Source organism: Stegostoma tigrinum, chromosome 4 (genome assembly GCF_030684315.1).
Source record: "Stegostoma tigrinum isolate sSteTig4 chromosome 4, sSteTig4.hap1, whole genome shotgun sequence".
Classification (NCBI taxonomy): Eukaryota; Metazoa; Chordata; class Chondrichthyes; order Orectolobiformes; family Stegostomatidae; genus Stegostoma; species Stegostoma tigrinum.
The window spans coordinates 2488856-2507633 of NC_081357.1; the positions used below are offsets into that span (position 1 = coordinate 2488856).

At 47.1% G+C, this 18778-nt stretch overlaps 1 protein-coding gene across 1 annotated transcript in view; it reads right to left on the reverse strand.

Moving 5' to 3' along the window:
- The window catches only part of LOC125452334 (dynein axonemal heavy chain 6-like), a 920763-nt gene that overhangs the window by 188313 nt on the left and 713672 nt on the right, over window positions 1-18778 (reverse strand). Inside the window, exons 80-81 of the mRNA XM_059645527.1 lie at window positions 14953-15149; window positions 11604-11716 (exon numbers count right to left, since the gene is read on the reverse strand). Of these exons, the coding sequence (XP_059501510.1) occupies window positions 11604-11716; window positions 14953-15149 (310 nt within the window). The remainder of the gene's footprint in view (window positions 1-11603; window positions 11717-14952; window positions 15150-18778) is intronic.

Sequence of the window (18778 nt, forward strand, 5' to 3'; positions counted from 1 at the left end):
AAAACTGGGAGATCAGGGACACAGTGATCTGATATAGGGGAAAAAACTGGGAGATCAGGGATACAGTGATCTGATATGGGGGAAAAACTGGGAGATCAGGGACACAGTGAACTGATATAGGGGAAAAACTGGGAGATCAGGGACACAGTGAACTGATTTGGGGAAAAACTGGGACATCAGGGATCTGACATCGGGAAAAAACTGGGAGATCAGGGACACAGTGGACTGATATAGGGGAAAAACTGGGAGATCAGGGACACAGTGGACTGATATAGGGGAAAAAACTGGGAGATCAGGGACACAGTGATCGGATATAGGGGAAAAACTGGGAGATCAGGGACACAGTGATCTGATATAGGGGAAAAACTGGGAGATCAGGGACACAGTGATCTGATATAGGGGAAAAAACTGGGAGACCAGGGATACAGTGATCTGATATGGGGGAAAAACTGGGAGATCAGGGACACAGTGAACTGATATAGGGGAAAAACTGGGAGATTAGGGACACAGTGAACTGATTTGGGGAAAAACTGGGACATCAGGGATCTGACATCGGGAAAAAACTGGGAGATCAGGGACACAGTGGACTGATATAGGGGAAAAACTGGGAGATCAGGGACACAGTGGACTGATATAGGGGAAAAACTGGGAGATCAGGGACACAGTGAACAGATATAGGGGAAAAAAACTGGGAGATCAGGGACACAGTAAACTGATATAGGGGAAAAACTGGGAGATCAGGGACACAGTGATCTGATATAGGGGAAAAACTGGGAGATCAGGGACACAGTGAACTGATATAGGGGGAAGAAACTGGGAGATCAAGGATACAGTGATCTCATATAGGGGAAAAACTGGGAGGTCAGGGACACAGTGATCTGATATAGGGGAAAAACTGGGAGATCAGGGACACAGTGATCGGATATAGGGGAAAAACTGGGAGATCAGGGACACAGTGAACTGATATAGGAAAAAAACTGGGAGATCAGGGACACAGTGATCTGATATAGGGAAGAAACTGGGAGATCAGGGACACAGTGATCGGATATAGGGAAGAAACTGGGAGATCAGGGACACAGTGAACTGATATAGGGGAAATGCTGGGAGATCAGGGACACAGTGATCTGATTTAGGGAAAAAACTGGGAGATTAGGGACACAGTGAACTGATATAGGGGGAAAAACTGGGAGATCAGGGACACAGTGATCTGATGTAGGGAAGAAACTGGGAGATCAGGGACACAGTGAACTGATATACGTGTAAAACTGGGAGATCAGGGACACAGTGATCTGATGTAGGGAAGAAGCTGGGAGATCAGGGACACAGTGATCTGATATAGGGGGAAAAACTGGGAGATCAGGGACACAGTGATCTGATATGGGGAAAAACTGGGAGATCAGGGACACAGTGATCTGATGTAGGGGAAAAACTGGGAGATCAGGGACACAGTGATCTGATGTAGGGGAAAAACTGGGAGATCAGCGACACAGTGATCTGATATAGGGGAAAAACTGGGAGATCAGAGACACAGTGATCTGATATAGGAGAAAAACTGGGAGATCAGGGACACAGTGATCGGATATAGGGGAAAAATTGGGAGATCAGGGACACAGTGATCGGATATAGGGGGAAAACTGGGAGATCAGGGACACAGTGATCTGATATAGGGGGAAAAACTGGGAGATCAGGGACACAGTGATCTGATATAGGGGAAAAACTGGGATATCAGGGACACAGTGATCTGATATAGTGGAAAAACTGGGATATCAGGGACACAGTGAACTGATATAGGGAAGAAGCTGGGAGATCAGTGACACAGTGATCTGATGTAGGGAAGAAACTGGTAGATCAGGGACACAGTGATCTGATATAGGGGAAAAACTGGGAGATCAGGGACACAGTGATCTGATATAGGGGAAAAACTGGGAGATCAGGGACACAGTGAACTGATATACGGGAAAAACTGGGAGATCAGGGACACAGTGAACTGATATAGGGGAAAAACTGGGAGATCAGCGACACAGTGATCTGATATAGGGTAAAAACTGGGAGATCAGGGACACATTGATCTGATAAAGGGGAAAAACTGGGAGATCAGGGACACAGTGATCTGATATAGGGGAAAAACTGGGAGATCAGGGACACAGTGATCTGATATAGGGGAAAAACTGGGAGATCAGGGACACAGTGAACTGATATAGGGGGAAAAACTGGGAGATCAGGGACACAGTGATCGGATATAGGGGAAAAACTGGGAGATCAGGGACACAGTGATCTGATATAAGGAAAAACTGGGAGATCAGGGACACAGTGATCTGATATAGGGGAAAAACTGGGAGATCAGGGACACAGTGATCTGATATAGGGGAAAAAACTGGGAGATCAGGGATACAGTGATCTGATATGGGGGAAAAACTGGGAGATCAGGGACACAGTGAACTGATATAGGGGAAAAACTGGGAGATCAGGGACACAGTGAACTGATATAGGGAAAAAACTGGGAGATCAGGGATGCAGTGATCTGATATAGCGGGAAAAACTGGGAGATCAGGGACACAGTGAACTGATATAGGGGAAAAACTGGGAGATCAGGGACACAGTGGTCTGATATGGGTAAAAACTGGGAGAGCAGGGAAACAGTGATCTGATATAGGGGAAAACTGGGAGATCAGGGACACAGTGATCTGATGTAGGGGAAAAACTGGGAGATCAGCGACACAGTGATCTGATATAGGGGAAAAACTGGGAGATCAGAGACACAGTGATCTGATATAGGACAAAAACTGGGAGATCAGGGACACAGTGATCGGATATAGGGGAAAAATTGGTAGATCAGGGACACAGTGATCGGATATAGGGGGAAAACTGGGAGATCAGGGACACAGTGATCTGATATAGGGGGAAAAACTGGGAGATCAGGGACACAGTGATCTGATATAGGGGAAAAACTGGGAGATCAGGGACACAGTGATCTGATATAGTGGAAAAACTGGGAGATCAGGGACACAGTGAACTGATATAGGGGAAAACTGGGAGATCAGGGACACAGTGATCTGATGTAGGGAAGAAACTGGGAGATCAGGGACACAGTGATCTGATATAGGGGAAAAACTGGGAGATCAGGGACACAGTGATCTGATATAGGGGAAAAACAGGGAGATCAGGGACACAGTGATCGGATATAGGGGAAAAAACTGGGAGATCAGGGACACAGTGATCTGATATTTTGAAAAACTGGGAGATCAGGGACACAGTGATCTGATATAGGGGAAAAACTGGGAGATCAGGGACACAGTGAACTGATATAGGCGAAAAACCGGGAGATCAGAGACACAGTGATCTGATATAGGGGAAAAACTGGGAGATCAGGGACACAGTGATCGGATATAGGGGAAAAACTGGGAGATCAGGGACACATCGATCTGATATAGGGGAAAAACTGGGAGATCAGGGACACAGTGATCTGATATAGGGGAAAAACTGGGAGATCAGGGACACAGTGATCTGATATAGGGTAAAAACTGGGAGATCAGGGACACAGTGATCTGATAAAGGCGAAAAACTGGGAGATCAGGGACACAGTGATCTGATATAGGGGAAAAACTGGGAGATCAGGGACACAGTGATCTGATATAGGGGAAAAACTGGGAGATCAGGGACACAGTGATCTGATATAGGGGAAAAACTGGGAGATCAGGGACACAGTGAACTGATATAGGGGGAAAAACTGGGAGATCAGGGACACAGTGATCGGATATAGGGGAAAAACTGGGAGATCAGGGACACAGTGATCTGATATAAGGAAAAACTGGGAGATCAGGGACACAGTGATCTGATATAGGGGAAAAACTGGGAGATCAGGGACACAGTGATCTGATATAGGGGAAAAAACTGGGAGATCAGGGATACAGTGATCTGATATGGGGGAAAAACTGGGAGATCAGGGACACAGTGAACTGATATAGGGGAAAAACTGGGAGATCAGGGACACAGTGAACTGATATAGGGAAAAAACTGGGAGATCAGGGATGCAGTGATCTGATATAGGGGGAAAAACTGGGAGATCAGGGACACAGTGAACTGATATAGGGGAAAAACTGGGAGATCAGGGACACAGTGATCTGATATGGGTAAAAACTGGGAGAGCAGGGAAACAGTGATCTGATATAGGGGAAAACTGGGAGATCAGGAACACAGTGATCTGATGTAGGGGAAAAACTGGGAGATCAGCGACACAGTGATCTGATATAGGGGAAAAACTGGGAGATCAGAGACACAGTGATCTGATATAGGAGAAAAACTGGGAGATCAGGGACACAGTGATCGGATATAGGGGAAAAATTGGGAGATCAGGGACACAGTGATCGGATATAGGGGGAAAACTGGGAGATCAGGGACACAGTGATCTGATATAGGGGGAAAAACTGGGAGATCAGGGACACAGTGATCTGATATAGGGGAAAAACTGGGAGATCAGGGACACAGTGATCTGATATAGTGGAAAAACTGGGAGATCAGGGACACAGTGAACTGATATAGGGGAAAACTGGGAGATCAGGGACACAGTGATCTGATGTAGGGAAGAAACTGGGAGATCAGGGACACAGTGATCTGATATAGGGGAAAAACTGGGAGATCAGGGACACAGTGATCTGATATAGGGGAAAAACAGGGAGATCAGGGACACAGTGATCGGATATAGGGGAAAAAACTGGGAGATCAGGGACACAGTGATCTGATATTTTGAAAAACTGGGAGATCAGGGACACAGTGATCTGATATAGGGGAAAAACTGGGAGATCAGGGACACAGTGAACTGATATAGGCGAAAAACCGGGAGATCAGAGACACAGTGATCTGATATAGGGGAAAAACTGGGAGATCAGGGACACAGTGATCGGATATAGGGGAAAAACTGGGAGATCAGGGACACATCGATCTGATATAGGGGAAAAACTGGGAGATCAGGGACACAGTGATCTGATATAGGGGAAAAACTGGGAGATCAGGGACACAGTGATCTGATATAGGGTAAAAACTGGGAGATCAGGGACACAGTGATCTGATAAAGGGGAAAAACTGGGAGATCAGGGACACAGTGATCTGATATAGGGGAAAAACTGGGAGATCAGGGACACAGTGATCTGATATAGGGGAAAAACTGGGAGATCAGGGACACAGTGAACTGATATAGGGTAAAAACTGGGAGATCAGGGACACATTGATCTGATAAAGGGGAAAAACTGGGAGATCAGGGACACAGTGATCTGATATAGGGTAAAAACTGGGAGATCAGGGACACAGTGATCTGATATAGGGGAAAAACTGGGAGATCAGGGACACAGTGAACTGATATAGGGGGAAAAACTGGGAGATCAGGGACACAGTGATCGGATATAGGGGAAAAACTGGGAGATCAGGGACACAGTGATCTGATATAAGGAAAAACTGGGAGATCAGGGACACAGTGATCTGATATAGGGGAAAAACTGGGAGATCAGGGACACAGTGATCTGATATAGGGGAAAAAACTGGGAGATCAGGGATACAGTGATCTGATTTGGGGGAAAAACTGGGAGATCAGGGACACTGTGAACTGATATAGGGGAAAAACTGGGAGATCAGGGACACAGTGAACTGATATAGGGAAAAAACTGGGAGATCAGGGATGCAGTGATCTGATATAGGGGGAAAAACTGGGAGATCAGGGACACAGTGAACTGATAAATTGGGAAAAACTGGGAGATCAGGGACACAGTGATCTGATATGGGTAAAAACTGGGAGAGCAGGGAAACAGTGATCTGATATAGGGGAAAACTGGGAGATCAGGGACACAGTGATCTGATGTAGGGGAAAAACTGGGAGATCAGCGACACAGTGATCTGATATAGGGGAAAAACTGGGAGATCAGAGACACAGTGATCTGATATAGGAGAAAAACTGGGAGATCAGGGACACAGTGATCGGATATAGGGGAAAAATTGGGAGATCAGGGACACAGTGATCGGATATAGGGGGAAAACTGGGAGATCAGGGACACAGTGATCTGATATAGGGGGAAAAACTGGGAGATCAGGGACACAGTGATCTGATATAGGGGAAAAACTGGGAGATCAGGGACACAGTGATCTGATATAGTGGAAAAACTGGGAGATCAGGGACACAGTGAACTGATATAGGGGAAAAACTGGGAGATCAGGGATGCAGTGATCTGATATAGGGGGAAAAACTGGGAGATCAGGGACACAGTGAACTGATATAGGGGAAAAACTGGGAGATCAGGGACACAGTGATCTGATATGGGTAAAAACTGGGAGAGCAGGGAAACAGTGATCTGATATAGGGGAAAACTGGGAGATCAGGGACACAGTGATCTGATGTAGGGGAAAAACTGGGAGATCAGCGACACAGTGATCTGATATAGGGGAAAAACTGGGAGATCAGGGACACAGTGAACTGATATAGGGAAAAAACTGGGAGATCAGGGATGCAGTGATCTGATATAGGGGGAAAAACTGGGAGATCAGGGACACAGTGAACTGATATAGGGGAAAAACTGGGACATCAGGGATCTGATATAGGGAAAAAACTGGGAGATCAGGGACACAGTGGACTGATATAGGGGAAAAACTGGGAGATCAGGCACACAGTGGACTGATATAGGGGAAAAACTGGGTGATCAGGGACACAGTGAACTGATATAGGGGAAAAAAACTGGGAGATCAGGGACACAGTAAACTGATATAGGGGAAAAACTGGGAGATCAGGGACACAGTGATCTGATATAGGGGAAAAACTGGGAGATCAGGGACACAGTGAACTGATATAGGGGGAAGAAACTGGGAGATCAAGGATACAGTGATCTCATATAGGGGAAAAACTGGGAGGTCAGGGACACAGTGATCTGATATAGCGGGAAAAACTGGGAGATCAGGGACACAGTGATCGGATATAGGGGAAAAACTGGGAGATCAGGGACACAGTGAACTGATATAGGAAAAAAACTGGGATATCAGGGACACAGTGATCTGATATAGGGAAGAAACTGGGAGATCAGGGACACAGTGATCGGATATAGGGAAGAAACTGGGAGATCAGGGACACAGTGAACTGATATAGGGGAAAAGCTGGGAGATCAGGGACACAGTGATCGGATATAGGGGGAAAAACTGGGAGATCAGGGACACAGTGATCTGATGTAGGGAAGAAACTGGGAGATCAGGGACACAGTGAACTGATATAGGGGAAAAACTGGGAGATCAGGGACACAGTGATCTGATGTAGGGAAGAAGCTGGGAGATCAGGGACACAGTGATCTGAGAAAGGGGAAAAACTGGGAGATCAGGGACACAGTGATCTGATATGGGGAAAAACTGGGAGATCAGGGATACAGTGATCTGATATAGGGGAAAACTGGGAGATCAGGGACACAGTGATCTGATGTAGGGGAAAAACTGGGAGATTAGCGACACAGTGATCTGATATAGGGGAAAAACTGGGAGATCAGAGACACAGTGATCGGATATAGGGGGAAAACTGGGAGATCAGGGACACAGTGATCTGATATAGGGGGAAAAACCGGGAGATCAGGGACACAGTGATCTGATATAGGGGAAAACCTGGGAGATCAGGGACACAGTGATCTGATATACGGGAAAAACTGGGAGATCAGGGACACAGTGATCGGATATAGGGGAAAATCTGGGAGATCAGGGACACAGTGATCTGATATAGGGGGAAAATTGGGAGATCAGGGACACAGTGATCGGATATAGGGGGAAAACTGGGAGATCAGGGACACAGTGATCTGATATAGGGGGAAAAACTGGGAGATCAGGGACACAGTGATCTGATATAGGGGAAAAACTGGGAGATCAGGGACACAGTGATCTGATATAGTGGAAAAACTGGGAGATCAGGGACACAGTGATCTGATATAGGGGAAAAACTGGGAGATCAGGGACACAGTGATCTGATATAGTGGAAAAACTGGGAGATCAGGGACACAGTGATCTGATATAGTGGAAAAACTGGGAGATCAGGGACACAGTGATCTGATGTAGGGAAGAAACTGGGAGATCAGGGACACAGTGATCTGATATAGGGGAAAAACTGGGAGATCAGGGACACAGTGATCTGATATGGGGAAAAACTGGGAGATCAGGGACACAGTGATCTGATATAGGGGAAAACTGGGAGATCAGGGACACAGTGATCTGATGTAGGGGAAAAACTGGGAGATCAGCGACACAGTGATCTGATATAGGGGAAAAACTGGGAGATCAGAGACACAGTGATCTGATATAGGAGAAAAACTGGGAGATCAGGGACACAGTGATCTGATATAGGGGGAAAATGCGGAGTTCAGGGACACAGTGATCGGATATAGGGGAAAAACTGGGAGATCAGGGACACAGTGATCTGATAGGGGGAAAAACTGGGAGATCAGGGACACAGTGATCTGATATAGGGGAAAAACTGGGAGATCAGGGACACAGTGATCTGATATAGGGGAAAAACTGGGAGATCAGGGACACAGTGAACTGATATAGGGGAAAAACTGGGAGATCAGGGACACAGTGACCTGATATAGGGGAAAAACTGGGAGATCAGAGACACAGTGATCGGATATAGGGGAAAAACTGGGAGATCAGAGACACAGTGATCTGATATAGGGGGGAAACTGGGAGATCAGGGACACAGTGATCTGATATGGGGGAAAACCTGGGAGATCAGGGACACAGTGATCTGATATACGGGAAAAACTGGAAGATCAGGGACACAGTGATCTGATGTAGGGGAAAAACTGGGAGATCAGAGACACAGTGATCTGATATAGGGGAAAAACTGGGAGATCAGGGACACAGTGATCGGATATAGGGGGAAAACTGGGAGATCAGGGACACAGTGATCTGATATGGGGAAAAACTGGGAGATCAGGGACACAGTGATCTGATATAGGGGAAAAACTGGGAGATCAGGGACACAGTGATCTGATATAGGGGAAAAACTGGGAGATCAGAGACACAGTGATCGGATATAGGGGAAAAACTGGGAGATCAGGGACACAGTGATCTGATATAGGGGGAAAACTGGGAGATCAGGGACACAGTGATCTGATATGGGGGAAAAACTGGGAGATCAGGGAGACAGTGATCTGATATAGGGGAAAAACTGGGAGATCAGGGACACAGTGATCTGATATAGGGGAAAAACTGGGAGATCAGGGACACAGTGATCTGATATAGGGGAAAAACTGGGAGATCAGGGACACAGTGATCGGATATTGGGAAAAACTGGGAGATCAGGGACACAGTGATCTGATATAGGGAAGAAACTGGGAGATCAGGGACACAGTGATCTGATATAGGGGAAAAACTGGGAGATCAGAGACACAGTGATCTGATATAGGGGGAAAACTGGGAGATCAGGGACACAGTGATCTGATATGGGGGAAAAACTGGGAGATCAGGGACACAGTGATCTGATATAGGGGAAAACCTTGGAGATCAGGGACACAGTGATCTGATATAGGGGGAACACTGGGAGATCAGGGACACAGTGATCTGATGTAGGGGAAAAACTGGGAGATCAGAGACACAGTGATCTGATATAGGGGAAAAACTGGGAGATCAGGGACACAGTGAACTGATATAGGGGAAAAACTGGGAGATCAGGGACACAGTGAACTGATATAGGGGAAAAACTGGGAGATCAGGGACACAGTGATCTGATATAGTGGAAAAACTGGGAGATCAGGGACACAGTGAACTGATACAGGGTAAAAACTGGGAGATCAGAGACACAGTGATCGGATATAGGGGAAAAACTGGGAGATCAGGGACACAGTGATCTGATATAGGGGGAAAACTGGGAGATCAGGGACACAGTGATCTGATATGGGGGAAAAACTGGGAGATCAGGGACACATTGATCTGATATAGTGGAAAAACTGGGAGATCAGGGACACAGTGATCTGATATAGGGGAAAAACTGGGAGATCAGGGACACAGTGATCTGATATAGGGGAAAAACTGGGAGATCAGGGACACAGTGATCGGATATTGGGAAAAACTGGGAGATCAGGGACACAGTGATCTTATATAGGGAAGAAACTGGGAGATTAGGGATGCAGGGGTCTGAAATAGGGAGAAGCTGGGAGATGAGAGACAGAGGGAATTTGATATAGGAATAATGCGTTCCACAAACATCCCACTCCCCCCACCACCGACACTCAGTAGCAGCAGTGTGTACCATCTACAAGATGCACTGCAGAGATTCACCAAAGATCCTCAGGCAGCACCTTCCAAACCCACGACCACTTCCAGCTAGAAGGACAAGGGCAGAAAATATGTTGACTTTTCCTTCACTGTTGCTGGTTCAAAATCTTGGAATTCGCTCCCTAAGGGCATTGTGGGTCAACCCACTGCAGGAGGACTACAGCGGGTCAGGAAGGCAGCTCACCCCCACCTTCTCAAGGGGGCAACCATGGAAGGGCAAGAAATGCTGGGCCCGGCTAGTGACCCCCATATCCCACAAACGAATAGGAAAAAAAAGTCACTGGAGATCAGGGATACAGGGATCTGATAGCAGAGTAATCACTGGAGATCAGGTAGACAGGGATCTGATAGTGGAGTAATCACTGGCGATCAGGTACATGGGGATTTGATAGCAGACTAATCAACGGATATCAGGGATATGAGGATCTAATACCAGAGTAATCACTGGAGATCTTGGACATGTGAATCTGATAGCAGAGTAACCACTGGAGATCAGGGTCACGGAGGTCTAATACCAGAGTAATCACAGGAGATCAGGGACACAGGGATCTGATAGCACAGTAATCACTGGCAATCAGGGACATGGGGTTTTGATAGCAGAGTAATCATTGGAGATCAGGGACCCAGGGATCAGATAGCAGACTAATCACTGGAGATCAGGGACACAGGGATCTGTTTTCAGAGTAATCATTGGAGATCAGGGATTCAGGGATCTAATACCAGAGTAATCACTCAAGATCAAGGACATGTGGATCTGATAGCAGATTAACTACTAGAGATCACTGACATGGAGATCTAATACCAGTGTAATCACTGGAGATAGGGACACAGGGATCTGATAGTACAGTAATCACTGGAGATCAGGGATATGGGATCTAATACCAGAGTAATCATTGGAGATCAGGGATACGGGGATCTGATAGCAGACTAATCACTGGAGATCAAGGACACAGGGATCTGATAGCAGATTAACTACTAGAGATCACTGACATGGAGATCTAATACCAGTGTAATCACTGGAGATAGGGACACAGGGATCTGATAGTACAGTAATCACTGGAGATCAGGGATATGGGATCTAATACCAGAGTAATCACTGGAGATCAGGGACACAGGGATCTGATTTCAGAATAATCACTGGGGATCAGGGATACAGGGATCTAATACCAGAGTAATCACTGGAGATCAGGTAGACAGGGGTCTGATAGCAGAGTAATTACTCGAGATCAGGGATATAGGGATCTGATAGCAGAGTAATCATGGAGATCAGGGATACGGGGATCTGATAGCAGAATAATCACTGGAGATCTGGCTGTTTCTACCTTTTCTGAGCAGTTGCAATAAATTTCCTTGACCATGTCCTGAAGAAATTCACCCGCTCAATAAGATCATCAACCCACGAGGCGAGAGGTTTGCACGATTCATATGAATGGAGCTGGTCAAGGCGAGAAAGAAATTTACCCGAGAGTGGGAAACGTTATTTAAACAAAAAAGTAACACGCCCTTTAACATCCTATCAATGTTTTTGTTCAGATAGAATCGTTTCTGTGGGGAAGCAGCCATTTGGCCCATCAGGTCCACTCTGACCCTCCGAACAGCATCCCATCCAGATCCACACCCCTACCCTATCCCTGGAATTACACATTTCCCATGGCTAATGCACCAAACCTGCACATCTCTGGACTGTGGGAGGAACCTGGAGCACCCGGAGGGAACCCACTCAGACACGGGGAGAATGTGTAAACTCCACACAGACAGTGGGATTGAACCTGGGTCCCTGATGCTGTGAGGCAGCAGTGCTTACCACTGAGCCACCGTGCCGCGCACATCAGTCCCATGGTGGTACACACTCCTGCACATTGCTACCATGCTCTAAGCTGCACAGCTTACATATCCCGAGGCATATCCCATCTTAAAATCCTCTCAAAATCCCTGCTACCCTTCCTGCAATGCCCATTGTAGCCCAGCATCTTCTCATTGTTCAACACTGACAAGTGGGTAAAGAATGGGTGGCATTTTATCACCATTCCACCTCATTCAGGGGCTTGTACAATCGTCAGCCAAGCTTACAAAGGGTAGCCCTCATCCTCTGGTAGCCATTCTTCATATCCAACTGGATCCTCAAACTGGAATATGACAGCTCTCAAGAATGTCTACATTATGGTATCTGGTGAAGATACCTAACATGGAGTACTGTTTATCACAGATCACTTACACATTGATGGAATGGAGCCTTTTCTATTGATGAGCCCAGCTCCATGACAAAATGGTCCTGTCAGTGTGATGTGCGCACAGTCTCTTGGATCCCACACTAAGGGAAGGATAACTAGGTTCCTGACTTCACCACAGGCCTCATCACGGGGGAAATGAGATGATGGTATCGGTAACAGCATTCATACATTTGTGAGACGACAACTGAAAGATGCTGCATAGATCCCCATTGGCTCCTTGGAGGGAGCTGGTTACATAGAAGCTCAATCCCCTTGATGGTCACTGGGGTGGGATGGTCACTGGGGTGGGATGGTCATTGGGGTGGGATAGTCACTGGGATAGGATGGTCACCTGCCCCTTCAGACCAATGACCCTTGTCCGACAACATCCTCAGTCTGTGCCAACACAGCTCCTTACTTATCTAGAGGAAATACACTGAGGATGATTGACTCTGGTTCTCCTGTATCTCCTGTTCACCCTGGGAACAGCTTTGCACCCTCTTCATGTGCAGACTGCTTGGTGTCTGGTGGAGTTTGCTGCTTGTCCTAGGCTTGATGGCCCATCTTTTACTCCTTCACTGCATCATAGCTTCAGCAATGGTAACCCCTGCTGTGACTGGTTCCACCAGTCACACCCCCAACGAACCTGGGTGAGGAATATCGGGAATATGTCCTCAGTAATGTGAGCAGTCAGTATCCCCATCACTCTTAAATGATGGTTTGACAAAGTTCTCAGTGCAGTAGGACATGGAGCACTCCAACAAGGGGATAGCTGTAAGTGGAAGTTAACATGACACTTCACTCCAATAAAACAGTACCTGCACTGTCTTGCATGGCTTAGAAAGGGTGGATGCTGGGAGGTTGTTTCCGTTAGGCAGGGAGACTAGGACCCATGGGCACAGCCTTAGAATTAGAGGGGGTAAATTTAAAACGGAAATGAGGAGACATTTCTTCAGCCAGAGAGTGGTGGTTTGTGGAACTCATTGCCACGGAGCGCAGTGGAGGCCGGGACGTTAGATGTCTTCAAGGCAGAGATCGATAAATTCTTGATCTCACAAGGAATCAAGGGCTACGGGGAGAGTGCAGGGAAGTGGAGTTGAAATGCCCGTCAGCCATGATTAAATAGGGGAGTGGACTCGATGGGCCGAATGGCCTTACTTTCTATTCCCAATTCCTCCACCTCCGCCACGTCAGCTCCCAAGATGAGGCATTCCACTCCCAAACTTCCCTGATGTCCTCCTATTTCAAGAACTGCATTTTCTACCCTCTGGTGATCGAAAATGCCCTCAACTGCATCGCTTGCATATCCCACACTTCTGCCCTCACATCCCCTTCCCCCTAACAAAAACAAAGACAGAATCCCCCGGTCCTCACATACTACCCCACCAACCTCTGTATTCAATGTATCATTCTCGGCCACTTCTGTCACCTACAATCCAACCCAACAACCAAAGATATATTTCCCTCCCCACCCCTACCTGCTTTTCATAGAGATCATGCTCTCCATGACTCCCTCGTCTGCTCCACACTTGCCATTAACCCCACCACCCTCCTCACCTTTCCTTGCAACCCCAGGACGTGGCTACACCTGCCTCCACCCCTCCCCACTCACTCTATTCAAGGCCCGAATCAAACCTTCTACATCAGACAGAGGTTCACGTGCACATGCGTCCATGTGGTCTATTGCACCTGCTGCTCCTGATGTGGCCTCCTCTACGTCGGGGAGACCAAATGTAGACTTGTGACCTCTTTTAAAAGAGCACATGCACTCTGTACTTGTCAAACAACATCACCTTCCAGTCGCAAATCATTTTAACTCCCCCTCCCACTCCCTGGGTGACATGTCCATCCTGGGCCTCCTCCAGTGTCACAGTGACATCACCCGCAAACTGGGAGAGCAGCATCTCATATTCTGCCTTGGGAACCTACAGCCTGATGGCCCAAACATGGAATTCACCAGTTTTAAAATCTCCCCACCCCCGGCCTCATCCCATGACCGACCAACCCTCCCTCCCATTCCCGCCTCCTTGACCTGACCATCTTCTTTCTCACTTATCCACCCTACCCTTCCTGCCCACCAATCTCTACTACCCCCTACCTGCATCCAACCTATCACCATACTGCCTTCCCCAGCCTGGCCCCTCCTCTCCCGGTTTATCTCCCACTTCCCCCACCCCTCCCCCATTTCTGAAGAAGGCTCCTGACCCAGAACGTTAACTTTCCTTGCTCCACTGATGCTGTTCCTCCAGCTCCACACTGTGTTGGTTCCATCATGTTCAAGCCTGGTCTGTGTAATATTTATTGTTTCACCAAAATTAGCCACCTTACATTCTTCTGCATTAGGTTTCCCTGTTTCTCCACCAACCTGTGTCTTTTTGAAGTTTATAATCTCTGACCCAACCCCTCTGTCTTTTGCAGGTTTTATGGGTTGACCATGTCTGAACAATATGCAATACCTTACCTGCCAAAGCTTGGGCATCTTCATGCTGAGGAAGGAGTTGTAGGTCTCCTCGAGAGCATCTGTCAGGACGATCTGTCCCTTCACCGCGAGGCACAGGGAGTGGAGGGAGGAACAAACTACTGACAACAGCCGGTTAAACCGATCGATCTCCTGCCGCAGAATAGCCAGCAGTGCTGAGTTTACCAAGGAATCATAACCTGGTGAAGAGAAGGAACTGACATTGAGAAAAACGGGAAGAGGGTCAAACCCGAGGCAGCGGGCAGAGGGAGCTGCTGGTCATCAGTAATTGGGCAGGATTCCTTTGAGTTTTGCCAAGACTATGTGCAGTGACAGTGTGGGTGAGAACTAGATGTTGACCGGAATGTGATGGGTAGAGGGAGCATGGTGAAGTGAGAGAGGGAGGCTGTAGGTGAAGGTCACCCCTCATTCTTCTCAACCTGAAGACTTGGGTGCTAGTGATTCATGCACAAGGACTTTGAAACCTGTCTGTCTTTCTGCTGTTAAACAACATTCAGCTGCTCGATTCTTCCTGCTAAAGTAAATATTTTCCCACATTATATTCCACCTGCCAAGTTTTTACCCATTTTCTTAACCTGTCTATATCCTTCCGCAGATTCTCTGTATCACCCTCACCCCTCAGCCTCCCACCTGTCTCTGTATCACCCACACCCCTCACCCTCCCACCTGTCTCTGTATCACCCTCACCCCTCACCCTCCCACCTGTCTCTGTATCACCCACACCCCTCACCCTCCCACCTGTCTCTGTATCACCCACACCCCTCACCCTCCCACCTGTCTCTGTATCACCCACACCCCTCACCCTCCCACCTGTCTCTGTATCACCCACACCCCTCACCCTCCCACCTGTCTCTGTACCACCCTCACCCCTCACCCTCCCACCTGTCTCTGTATCACCCACACCCCTCACCCTCCCACCTGTCTCTGTATCACCCTCACCCCTCACCCTCCCACCTGTCTCTGTATCACCCTCACCCCTCACCCTCCCACCTGTCTCTGTATCACCCACACCCCTCACCCTCCCACCTGTCTCTGTATCACCCTCCCACCTGTCTCTGTACCACCCACACCCCTCACCCTCCCACCTGTCTCTGTATCACCCTCCCACCTGTCTCTGTACCACCCTCACCCCTCACCCTCCCACCTGTCTCTGTATCACCCACACCCCTCACCCTCCCACCTGTCTCTGTATCACCCTCACCCCTCACCCTCCCACCTGTCTCTGTATCACCCTCACCCCTCACCCTCCCACCTGTATTTGTATCACCCACAAACTTGGCCATTCTGTTCTGAGGAAGGGTCACCGGGCCTGAAACGTTAACTCTGTTTTCTCCCTCACTGATGCTGCCAGACCTGCTGAGCTTTTCCAGCAACTTTGTTTTTGTGGCCATTCACTTTCTCCACCCAAGACTTCTTTGTAAATTATTGTGGCCCCAGGAGTGATCAGTCTTCTATCAGTTAGCCGATCCTCTCTCCATGCTGACATATTACCTCCAACATCATGGGCTCTTATTAAGTCACTTAACATGTGATACCTTATCAAATGCCTTCTGAAAAGCCAAATACATTACATCCACTGCTTCCCCTTTATCTATCCTGCTTGTTACTTCCTCAAAGAATTCTGGTAGATTTGTCAGGCATGAATTTCCCATTATGAAGCCATGCTGATGCTGCTGGACCATGTTATGTGTTTCTAAATGCCCTGCTTGTTACATACTTTAGATTAGACTTGGATTTCCCAACACCTGACATTATATTGATTGGCCAATGGCTGTTTATTTTGTCTCCTTCCCTTCTTAAACAAACATTAGCAGTTTTCCAATCCTCTAGGATTTTTCCAGAATCCAACAAAGTTTGGATGATTACTTCTAATGCCTCCCTGATCTCTGTAGTTACTTCCTTTAAAATCCTGGGATACATCCCATCAGGTCCATGGGACCTATTGGACCTTAGTCTCATCCGTTTCCTTCGTATTTTTTCTTTACTGACAGTAATTATATTTATTTTATCTGCTTTTTTTTGCCCCAGGAATATTGCGTAATCTTGGAATGCTGTTAGTGTCTCCTGCTGTGAAGACAGATGCAAAATATTTATTCACTTCATGGTTCCCGATTAATATTTCCCCAGTCTCATTCTCAATTTCTTTTTGTAGATTAACTAAGCTCTTATTGTCCACCTTGATATTACTTGCATATTTACACTTAAAGTTCATCTTCTCCCTCACCTTTTCATGGTTTCTAAACTTTGAGAGGGTCAGTGCTGAGGGAGCGCCGCACTGTCAGGGGGTCAGTGCTGAGGGAGCGCTGCACTGTTGGAGGGTCAGTGCTGAGAGTGTGGGCACTGTCGGATGGTCAGTAAAAATGTCATTGGCCAGGCTCTGTTTTGTGATTGATGTAATGAAGTTTTCCTGGAATTATCTGAGGATGAGCCTGAAAGTTGTATAATGCACTCCCTGAGCCAACACTTCCCCACTGACAAACTTTGCTGAATCCTGTTGCTGGATGCACATGTGGAGGGTGTACAAGGAGTAGTGGAAGTATAAATTACATTACTTTTCTTTTTTTGATGAAAAAGCATATTGGGAGCAAATAAGACTCCCTTGATGGCAATAGCAATTTGTGGCCAAATCATTTGAAATTGCAGACTGAGTGCTGATAGCGAGTTTTGAGAAGATTTGTAGCTCAGGTTGAGGTTCTGGATGTGAGTTTGCTCGCTGAGCTGGAAGGTTAGTTTTCAGACGTTTCGTCACCATTCTAGGTAACATCATCAGTGAGCCTCCGGTGAAGCGCTGGTGTTATGTCCCGCTTTCTATTTATGTGACACGCATAGGTTTCCTTGGATGGGTGATGTCATTCCCTGTGTTGGTGATGTCATTTCCTGTTCTTTTTCTCAGAGGATGGTAGATTGGCTCCAAATCCATGTGTTTGTTGATGGAGTTCCGGTTGGAATGCCATGCTTCTAGGAATTCTCGTGCGTGTCTCTGTTTGGCTTGTCCTAGGATGGATGTGTTGTCCCAATCAAAGTGGTGTCCTTCCTCATCTGTATGTAAGGATACTAGTGATAGTGGGTCATGTCGTTTTGTGGCTAGTTGATGTTCATGTATCCTGGTGGCTAGCTTCCTAAACACTACATTGGACAAACTGGCAGGAAGCTAGCCACCAGGATACATGAACTTCAACTAGCCACAAAACAACATGACCCACTATCACTAGTATCCTTACATACAGATGAGGAAGGACACCACTTTGATTGGGACAACACATCCATCCTAGGACAAGCCAAACAGAGACACGCACGAGAATTCCTAGAAGCATGACATTCCAACCGGAACCCCATCAACAAACACATGGATTTGGAGCCAATCTACCATCCTCTGAGAAAAAGAACAGGAAATGACATCACCAACACAGGAAATGACATCACCCATCCACGGAAACCTAACCAGATAAATAGAAAGCGGGACATAACACCAGCGCTTCATCGGAGGCTCACTAATGATGTTACCTAGAATGGTGATGAAACGTCTGAAAACTAACCTTCCAGCTCAGTGAGTGCTGATCTTGAGTCAGCATAAGTGAGGCACATCTGTATGAACTGCAGATGCTGTAAATCAGGAACAAAAACAAAGTTGCTGGAAAATCTCAGCGGGGCTGACAGCATCTGTGAAGAGAAAAAACAGAGTTAATGTTTTGGGTCTGGTTGTGAGGAAGTCTCACTGAACCTGAAACATTAACTCTGTTTTTTTACCTTCACAGATGCTGCCAGACCTGCTGAGCTTTTCCTGCAACTTCAGTTTTCGTTATTAATT